Genomic DNA, 10218 nt, shown 5'->3' with positions numbered 1-10218 from the left:
GCCTACACAAGGAAGAAGGTGGACTGGGGCTCACTGAGAAAGAGAGGCGACGACCGGAGTGGAAGAAGACTTGATGAAGTGGAGCAGAGTGGCGACGAGGTACAAGGCTTGTGCGCAGTCACCACTGGTCCGGAGCTCGTCCTTGGCATCAGTGCGTCCCGATGGCTCCTCGGCTAGAGTGACAAACCACGATTAGGGACGATCGGTATTCCACCGCAAGGCTCTCCTCCGGTACCTGCGATTGCGTGAGAGGATCATGAAAGCATCTGCCACAGAGAGGAGATAGTGCTCGATGCCCATGAAGGGGAAGCCTACCGGGGGTTCTTAAGCCAAGGGCCTAGCGGTGGCCCGTCCGATGGCATGCGATGGAGGCACTCGATCACTGCGGAGATGCGTGCCAGCGTCGGGTCGATGGAAAAGTGACGAGCGCAAAAAAAAGGAGGAGAGTGAGGGGAAGCTCACCGTGTGCTTGTTTGGTCGGAAGGAGTGCTGCAGCGGTGACTCGACGTTCGATTGGATCGGGTGGTGGTCGGAGTTAGGGAAGATGAGGCTGGAGCACTCAATTCATTTTGGGAAAGGGCTGAACGGGGCTCGGGTGCTGTGGATGGTGTTCGGTGGCAGCTCTGCGCTATGCTCTATGCTCTAGTCAATAGAGGGAAGAACGAAGGAGAGGCAGAGGAGGGATGTGCAATGCCCTTTAAAGAGCTCGAGACGACGGCACCCGTGGGGCGGTTAGCTCTGTTTTTTGAGAGAGAGAGAGAGAAGAAAATATGAGATGTCATATGACAAGTGGGGCCCACTACCACGTGTGATCCACGTCGGACAAAACTGCTGTCAAAATAACACAGGGAGGAAAAAAATCCGGTATAGATAGTTGAGGGAGGTAAAATATCTAGTTTTGCAGTTGAGGGGGGAAACAGACTCGGACAATAGTTGAGGGAGGAAAAATTGACTTTTTCCTTTGAAGAAGCCTCAAATTATGTGGACTGGGCTAAATTTTGTGAGCCGAGAGTCCTCGAGGAGAAACCAGCCTGAATATTTTGTTTGTGCAAGTTTCAAGGCCCAGTTAAGAAGGCCTTAACTATAATTCCTATTCATACCGAGAATTAGGCCAGCTTCAAGATTCATGTGCAAGAAATGGAATGGCTCATTCTCTCCTCTGACAAGTTAGGGTTTAGAGTTTATTGTGGGAGGGCTTAGAGGGATGGTCAGAGGCAGCGGCATGACTGTGGTGGGTGGTGTCTTCAGGGATGGCAAGGCAGCAGTGGCATCACTAGAGTCATTGACAGCAAGATGGTGGGGCTTGTGGTCTGGGTAGGTGATTGGTCAACAAACTGTTAGAGACAGATTAGCTAGCAACATGCAATGATTTAGTTGTGGTAGAGGCCTAGAGCACTAGGCGAGGCTAGGGCAAAGGAATGTCGAAGGGCTAGTTGGAGGGAAGGAAGGAAAAGGCATGTTTGGCAGTGATGAGCTTAAAATGGTGGCAATGGACGGACATGGGCGTGGATTGACCGATCTAAAGTTGCGGGACGGTCGATCTGTATGCAAAACTCTTGTAAGATTGGCAGTGGGTCGAGTAGGATCAAGGCAAGTGGGTTTCAAACCCGACTGGAGCGGAGTCAGGTGTAAAAATCGCTCCGCGGGGCCATCAGGTTAAGGCCGAGGCAGCATCTGCACCCATGGATGCCCCACGAGCCCCTAATATAGCACACTCTAGCACAGCTCGGGTAGCTGTGGTCGACGCTTGGTGTAACGCCCCGGCCCGTCCCCTTCCCCCCACCCCTGCGGCCCAGCCCATCTCCCCTCCCCCTCTCTCTCTGACAAGTCGGACCCACCCGTCCTCCCTCTCCCTCCGCTCCTCCCGCGCCCATGCTCGCACTGCAACCGCCTGCCAAATTCGCCGCCAGTGTCCCGCGCCAGTGCCCCACGTCTTCGCAACCAACCGCTCCCTCTCTACGCTATAAATGGCTTCCGCAGCACCCCGTCGCCCTCTCGTTCTCCCTCCGCCCAACCGCCCCGAAATGCACCGCCGCCATTGCCGTCCCGAAGCTCCGCCACGCGCCGTCCGACGCGTCCGAGCTTCCCCAGGTGACTCTGAACCCACCGTCGGTTTCCCAGAAGCACGAGGAATATTCTCCTCCACCCCTCGACACCAATCCACCACTGTAAAACCTCCCCGTCGAGCTCCAGTAAGCCTCATCGCGGTCTCACCGTCATCATTCCCCTCCATCGCGCTCCGAGGCCCGCTAACCCTTTCCTCGGCACCGCAGGACTCAAAACAAGCTTTCTCGACCCCCATATTTCTCTCTCCGCCGCTGGACCCGCCTTCCCGTCCAGCTCCGACCTTGCCATCTATTTCTCGCTGTCGCCGACCATCGCCGAGTCATCTCCGGCCGCCGTGAAGCCCTCAGTGAGAATCCCCGTCGTCGTCTCTTTCGATTGCACCATTTTTCATCTCGTTTGGTAGCTTGTAGCGCTAGATCAAGTGTCACCGGCAATGCTCCAGCCATGCCTGTGGCAGCGGCGCCGTTTTCCTATCGCCGCCGGGCGCCAAACTTTCCCCAACCGTCGTCGGCCATCGAATCCCTTGCGTAATCAAGATTAGAGGTTGAGATACCCCTTCTCCTCTTTGAATCGTAGCCGTCGGTTTTGAGATCAATGGATTAGATTTAAATAGAGGTAGCCCAGTCAGCCTTGCCACGTCAGCGCCACGTGCTGTAGCCACATCAGTATCCTTGTCCGACGTGGCACGCCACGTCAACACATCCAAGTCCGGTCAGTAGGCCCAGTCAGTGATGACATCATGCTTACACAATAAATAGGTTTTCAATACAAAAAATAAACCATTGTATTCCCTAAAATTAGGTAATCTTACATTTAGGTCCCTAAACTTTTCTATTTTCACAAAAAATACCCCTGTTAGTGCCATTATTTTACTTTTAGCCCTGAACTTTTATATAATTACATATAGGTCCATTAAATTTACAAATTAGTCCCTCGAATTTCTTTTTTTACAAACTAGCACTTGTTCTTTTTTTTTAAAAAACCCTGTAGCTTAAAACCCTCATAACTTTTTCATACGAGCTCCGTTTTAGCCGCTTCTTACCCTCACACAATCGTAGCAGCGAGTACTATCTGTTATTAGGCTTTTCATAGCGCTTTGTGTCTATTTAGTGTACTGTTCTTAGATGTTTGTACTTATTTATTTCCGGTGTGCACGATTGCAATAGGAGATGAGAAGTTCGTGAATCTGCAGGATCGGACTTTTGAAGAGTTTGAGCAGCCCGCTACTGAAGGCAAGTGTCCTTGATCACATTGAACCTGTTATCGAATAGTGTGTCTTTTACTTTCTAATTGTATGCTTTGTCAATATGAATCTCATGTTTACTGTTTATTAGTACTTTTCATGATTATTCTTGTTGCTTATGCTATAGTTGAGTGTCAAGGGTAGAAATACTTAGTTGTGCTGTCAAGCAGGTGGGATAAATATTAAATTGATTAACGGTCTATGCAACATGAACCGGTTTGGGTAATCTTTAGTAACAACATGGACCATAGGGATTTAAGCAAGTTGGTTTGGTTGGTATGGCTGTTGTGTGCACAATGGGTGATGTGCAAATGGCTGCTTTGGATCCTAAGGGCCGGTTTGTGAAGCATGTAACCCAGCTGAACAGCGCAACCACGAGGCTTATATGGGTATGGTCTGGCTAATTAATTAGATGACCTCCTTATTCTGTACGCACCAGTGGACGGTTGAGTGGCACAAAAGAGGTCTCTATAGTGGATGGAATCCCTGTTAGCGGTGAAATCTTAGTGGGTGTATATAGATTTGGAGGCACTTTGTAAAGGCCTTGTAATGAGACCCTGGCTCCACACCCCGAAAGTGTGAAGCAAAACAGGACTCACGACTCGTGGGTAAAGTGTGCAACATCTGCAGAGTATAAAACTGATCGATCAGCCGTGCTCACGGTCAAGAGCAGGCTTAGACTTCTGCATGATTAGTGGGGGATCTTGGATGGTTGGTTTTGGGTAGTCGGATGGTGGTACCCCCAATGAATTGGTAGCTGGATATAGGATATCTGGTGTGTCTAGTAGTCGGATAGAATCCGATGATCTGTTCCTTTAATGATGGTGTCATCACACCTAGTAAATAGGGTTGCTAAGTTCTTTATGAGTCCTAGAATAGGATAGCATAGATGCAGTAAATCGGAGTTAAACCTTTATTGTCTTAAGCCTTCATATCATATTTTTTCACACTTACTAAGTACTTCATGTACTCACGCTTGTTTTCTTCCAGCCTCTTGATGTTGCTTAGAAGGTGCGGACTTTGAGGACATCCTGGCCGATAGAGCCGAGTTTTAGGCGAAGGAAGATCTTGACTTAAAGACCATATTTTAGGCTGGCGCATTCCCTGAACGACGCCTGTGGATGAATGGAGGATTCACTACTGTTGAAAGTTACCTTAGTGTTTTTTAAGACCTACGGATACTTTTGTAATAAATCTTATCGTTATGTAATGACACCGTTATATTACCACTTATGAAGTCATGACATGTATAAAATTTGATTCTAATATATATGTAAAATACATTTAATTTATTCTTTTAAAACTAGACGTGACATTGGACTACCGTGGCACAAGGCGGGAGGCGGTGGTCCCGTTGCTGTCCTCGTCGTGGGGCCTGCATACTACCGACTTTGTTGAGGATGGGGAGAGGACGAAGGAGGGCCTACTCAGGCGCGTTGTCGCGACGGTGGCGGGGTGCTGGGCAGCTGCTTGCGCGCACGGTGGCCGAGGTGTGGTCGTTCGCGCGGGCCAACCCGCGGAAGGCCGTGTTCGCGGGCAAGGTCGGGCTGGAGCTCGCGCTCATCTCGCCGCTCGTCTTCCGCCTCGTGACATCGTCAGCCATTCCGTCTGGGCCATCCTCACCGTCGTAGTCGTCTTCGAGTTTAGCATTGGTGTGCATTGCCCGCTTCCTTCTTTTCTTCCCCTTCTGTGTCTCTCCGCGTCCGCCGGGGGTGTCAGCTTTGCCGTTATTCTTTTGCTGTCCAGTCCAGTTCTTGATTGGAGAATTTGGGGGGGTGGGGGGGAGGGGGGGTGAAGTTTCTGGATGTCACCTATCTCTTGCATGTTGATAAGCTGATCCCCATCTTGCATTTTTGCGCTAAAGATGAATGCTTTTCTTTGTTTTCGTTCTCTGACCCAAAGCATCAGTGCTTGGAGGAGCATGACCAGGTTAATTAGCGGAGGATTTCTTTACCTTTTTTGCTTTTTAGCATTTTAAATGCTTTGATCCGGATCTTTTTGCATCTATGTTGTTCCATTTCCCTCGAATTTTGCTGCTCAACCGAAATACGATGCTGCTCTTGTAGTTTATTTGGGGAGTTTCAGTGAGGTTTCATGGGTTTAGTGTACTGTTGATCGTCCGTGTCCATTTGTTCAATTGTGTAATTGATGGTGCTGTTGTTGCTCATGTGCAGGTCCATATTACTGGGTGAAGTGCAAGCCAGGAGAGCCCATCCCTGCGAACCAGCCGAACGAAGGGAGTGTGCAGGGGATGAAGGAGAAGAAGCGGATCAAGCATTCGGGTTTCGGGTTTCGGGTCTCTATCGAATCTCGGATCCTAGCAAGGGCCGGTGGTTTTGCACCTAATTTAATTTTTAGATTTAGGTCGGGTTTCACGTTTTAGGTTTCGAATCGGGTGCATTTTTGTTCCAATTGTTCCTGACCCGATCCGTTGTCACGGATTTTTTATTTATAAAATCCGATCTTACAAAAAGATCTACTCCTACTAATGATATGTACCATTCTTCTCTTCTGTCACATGCGCTTCACCGGAGACACACACTCATATAGGAGTAGGTCTTTTTTGTTTCTGTGAGACCAAGTATTATAGAATTTCTTTCCCGTTGCCACCTTAGACCCTTGCCTTATAGATTCTTCTCATGGTATTTTCTTCCTCATCGAATCAGGAGAGATAACAAAAGTGATTATGCTGTTACGCTAAATTTCAGCTACAGAAGGCATAACACAACACTACAATCTCAATGCAATACATGGACTATCCTATATCCAACGCCTACGGTTGCAACAACGGCCATATCTGAACTTATTAAAGGCAGAATCAAAACGAAAAATAATAAGAAAGCGTAAATTATGTTGCACGGCGCAGGAACGAACGACGGGAGGCTGTTCGCGACGTCGTAGAGCACGTGCAGGTTCTGCTGCTGTTAGTTGCCGTTGCCGTTGCCGTTGCCGATGATGGTGCCGTCGCCGGACGGCGCCACTGCCAGGCACAGGAACCCCGTGGTGCTCGCTATTAGCATGTAGTTCTCCGGCGGCAGCATCATGTTGGCGCTGTCGAAGTGGAACACGAAGTTCGGCACCGTCACGGTCACGTTCGGCGGCGGCGGCCACGGGAAACATGTGTCCAGGCCTATGTCCGTATCGTTCGTCGCCGGCAGCGAGATGACCTTTACCAGCTCGCTCCGCAAGGCATTGTAGGCGTCCTGCTGCAGGTACGTGATGGACGTGCCCGAGTCCATGATGACCCCGCCCGTGCCATCGTCGTTAATGGCGAAGACGAGCGGGTCGATGGGCAGGCGTTTGCTCCCCAGGCTGATGCCCGTGAGGGACAGGAAGTACATGTTCGGAAGCGCCGGGTTGACAACGAAGGACGTGGACTGCACCGGCCCGGAGCTGGTGTTAGTGTTGTTGAGGGTGGCGAACACGCCGAAGTAGAGCCTGCTTGGCGTCGGCGAGAAATACGACGTCAGGCAGTAGGAGAACCTGGATGGGCCCAGCTGACTCACTAGCGAGAGCGCCCCGCGGCCGAAGCCGACCATGCCGGAGCTGTTGGCGAGCTCGCTCGCGTTGATGTTGCCGCACCCGAACGCGACGTTGGGCACCCTGACCTTGGTCAAGTTGGCCGCGCCGAACGTGAACGTCTCGATGGAGAGAACGCCGGCGGTGGACGCGGAGTCGCCGTAGTAGTACTGGTACACGCACACATTACGGTAGCAGGACGGGTAGGGGAGCGCGCCGCACATGGACGACCGGCACGGCAGGACGCGATACGTGGCGGACCTGATCGGCTGGAAGTAGGGCGTGGGCTGGTCGGCGCAGAGCAGGCAGGGTGAGCACTGCGTCCAGATGAGGTCACTGCTGGTGTCCATGATGGCGGTTTAGTACAGCGGCGGCGTGCCAACGGCCAGATCCACCAGGTACTCGCCCTCGCTGTCGCTAGCCCGCACCAGCACGCGCGCCGCGGTGATCGGGTCCACGGGCGCCACCGCGGCCACGGCCTGCAGCGCGGCCACGGCCTGCAGCGCGGCCACGCGGGCCTTGCTACGTACGGGCGATGGCGCGGTTGAGGAGCTGCAGCTTGGTGTAGGTTTTTCCCGCGTCGACGTGCGTGATTTTGAGCTGGAACCCGACGTTGTCGTTGCAACACGAAACGGGTAATGATAGGGTTGGCGCAAGTAGGATGAGTAAGAGCACAAGGCTTGCCATTTTGGAGTAGCACGTAGCGAGTGCACACCTCAAACTACTTGCAAAGGTTTCTGAGCAAGAAGATTATGTAGGAACAAGAATGGCGACTAGAGGGGTAAATAGACGTCTCAACAAATTTCTTTCGAAATAGATAGGCTTTTCCTATTTCTCACTCAACGCACCTCAAAATGCTCAAGCGGAAGCAAAAGAATTAAAGAGACAAAGCAAGAAGACTATTTCCATAGCAACATGACTCCACAGATGGAATATGAACCATATGTTCCATTCAGGACCATTCCATGTGTCTTTATGCACAAAAACTCGCAACTTCCAAAGAAACTAGATAAAATGGACACCGAACAAGGTTATCCTCCAAGATGATAGTCTAGTGGTAAGGGAACTCAAAACCCGCTCAAATACATGAGTATGTGAGTATTTAAGCCACTAGCATCAAGAAAAACAACCCTGCAAAGGTGAAATATTGCAGCTCAAAGAAAAAGATCACCGGGTAAGAAACCTCTCCAAGTTGATGATCTAGAGGTAAGGGTACTCAAGACCCATGAGCATACACTCATATGTGAGTTTTTATGCCTCTAGCAACAAGAAGAATGATCTCACAAGGTGCTAAAATTTCATCCCAAAAACCAATACGAAAATCAAAACCGAAAATTGAAAAACTTGCAAACTTGCAAGGGAACCAATAGAGGAAAACTAGAAGGAGGGGAATTCAAGCATATGCAAAAATATAAACTTAATTACTCAAAGAGGTCACCCCTATTTTAGACGGATTACAAAGATTTTATCTCTCAAAACTCTCACATATTACATAGGCTAAGCACTCATCCTTCTCTCCTCTAAAACCCTAGCTCTAAGGCTCTCAAATGAGTAGCACAAGGGGGCTCAAGTGGCTGGTTCCAAGCTCTCTCTAGCCCTACCCCTCTATTTATAGGCCTAGAAAACTTGGCCCTTAAGTTTCCTAGATTTTCCCCAAAATACCCCTCTCTTATAGTGCACTCCTACCTACCATCGAGGGTATTTTGGTTCATTTTCTTCTCCATTCATCGGACGGTCGCGGCGCCTCCATGACTTAGCTTCGCCTCGACGCAAGCTTCGAGATGGTACCACATACTCCTCCAGTCCTCCCACGGTTTTGAGGCCAAACCGCGAAACCGCCTGCACGCTTCTCAAAGCGTGGCTCACCGCCTTGCTTACACCTTAAGCAAGCGCTTCGATGTCGACGCATGTACTCCGTCATGCGATCCTGATCGCCGGCAAGTCTCTCCTGCTCCCGATCCCTCGGGCCGCCTTGTCACTTGCACCGGCTTCCCCTTCGCTTGACTTTGTCAACACACTGTCTCCATCCACCTTCAATGCTTTGCTTGACCTCCACGTGTTCAGCTAGGATCACCCTTGACTCCGTCCGGCCTCCTTGATCGTCTAGCACCAAGCACTCCGCTTGGCCTCGATCATCCCGCCGTCGACCGCCAAGTTGCATCCATCACCTACATACCATGAGACAAGCAAACACATATCTCTAACTCCAATTCCAATTAGTCCATAATCAATATGCTAAAATAAAATCTCAGATCAATTCAAATCACATCAAAGCTCATGCAAAACCGAAGATCATCAAACCAAATAAATGACAATATCAATCACTCATCACAAGAAAACCAATGCATATTACAACTTGGTTTCTCAGATTCCTTGGTCATCTTATATATACTGCGTATAATGTGTGCCGCACGGCATCAGGGACTCGGCTACTGGATATTTTGCAGAATGTAGTGCATGAAATTTGTGCTTGATCAGCTATGCAGATTGCCAGAATATTGGTTTCGGAATATAAGTGTAGATATCTTGGATAAGGTGTTGTGACGTCCTTTTTCCCCCTCCAACTAATCTCTCTCTATGTCATATGGGCCCCACCATCACCCCAACCTCCTGCTCGTCCCCACTCCATTAAAAACCGCCGCATGACTCGACGCCCCTCTCCCCCATCTCTGCAACCACCCCTCCCTCTATAAAACTCGCGATTGACCCCAGGCCGAGCTTCCTCTCGCTCCACCGCGCCCAAGCCCACCAAATTCTGTCAATTTTCCCCCTCTCGAGAACACTTGTGTCACCGCTGAATTTCCGTCGCACCCCATCACTGTCTCTGGGCTGCTCCAACCTCCCTTGACGTCGTCCAAGCACAAGCTTGCGTTCTCCGTCCTCACTTTGTCGTCCTCAACCGCTCGCTATGGAGTTTTGACCACCGCACGAAGCTCTAGCCGCCGTCGAACTATCCTCGAAGGTCACCGCCATCGTCGAGCCATTGAAGACCACCCCGACGCAAACTTGCCCCTCAAATAGGTTTGCCGTCATCTCCTCTCCGCGTTTTGTCATTTGCCGTCGAAGACCGGCCACTGGAGTTCAACTCCAGTGACCTCCCTGAGCCTACATCACCACACTAGAGCTCGCACCACCGTTGGCATCACCGAGAGGAATAAGACCCAAGGTGAGCCGCCCGATTTGATTTCAATGGCTAGGATTAGATCTTGCATACCCCTTCGTTTGGTCTCAGTCAACACTTCATAATCCAACATGACACATCCAGTTAGCGCCCTCTCGTTGAGTCAACAGCCTAGTCAGCCAATGATGATGTCATCGGTTGCGTGGTAATTTGATTTTTCTTTTAGAAAAATAATACGTCAATAGAATAATTATGTAAATAATTTTTC

The 10218-nt window shown here is 50.1% G+C and overlaps 1 protein-coding gene across 1 annotated transcript; it reads right to left on the bottom strand.

Moving 5' to 3' along the window:
* Positions 1 to 6057: 6057 nt before the first annotated feature.
* On the bottom strand, positions 6058 to 7233 carry LOC133898277 (aspartic proteinase nepenthesin-1-like). Its single transcript, XM_062338906.1, has one exon. The coding sequence runs from the start codon at positions 7177 to 7179 to the stop codon at positions 6235 to 6237; it is 945 nt and encodes a 314-aa protein (XP_062194890.1). The 5' UTR covers positions 7180 to 7233; the 3' UTR covers positions 6058 to 6234.
* Between the last annotated feature and the right edge of the window lie 2985 nt (positions 7234 to 10218).

This window comes from Phragmites australis, chromosome 18 (assembly GCF_958298935.1).
Source record: "Phragmites australis chromosome 18, lpPhrAust1.1, whole genome shotgun sequence".
Taxonomy (NCBI): Eukaryota; Viridiplantae; Streptophyta; class Magnoliopsida; order Poales; family Poaceae; genus Phragmites; species Phragmites australis.
Note: the sequence above shows the minus strand (reverse complement) of the source record. Positions and strands in the feature narration are given on the sequence as shown.

Coding starts and splice junctions, on each gene's coding strand:
- LOC133898277 (XM_062338906.1), bottom strand. CDS start 7,179: ATGGACACCAGCAGTGACCTCATCTGGACGCAGTGCTCACCCTGCCTG.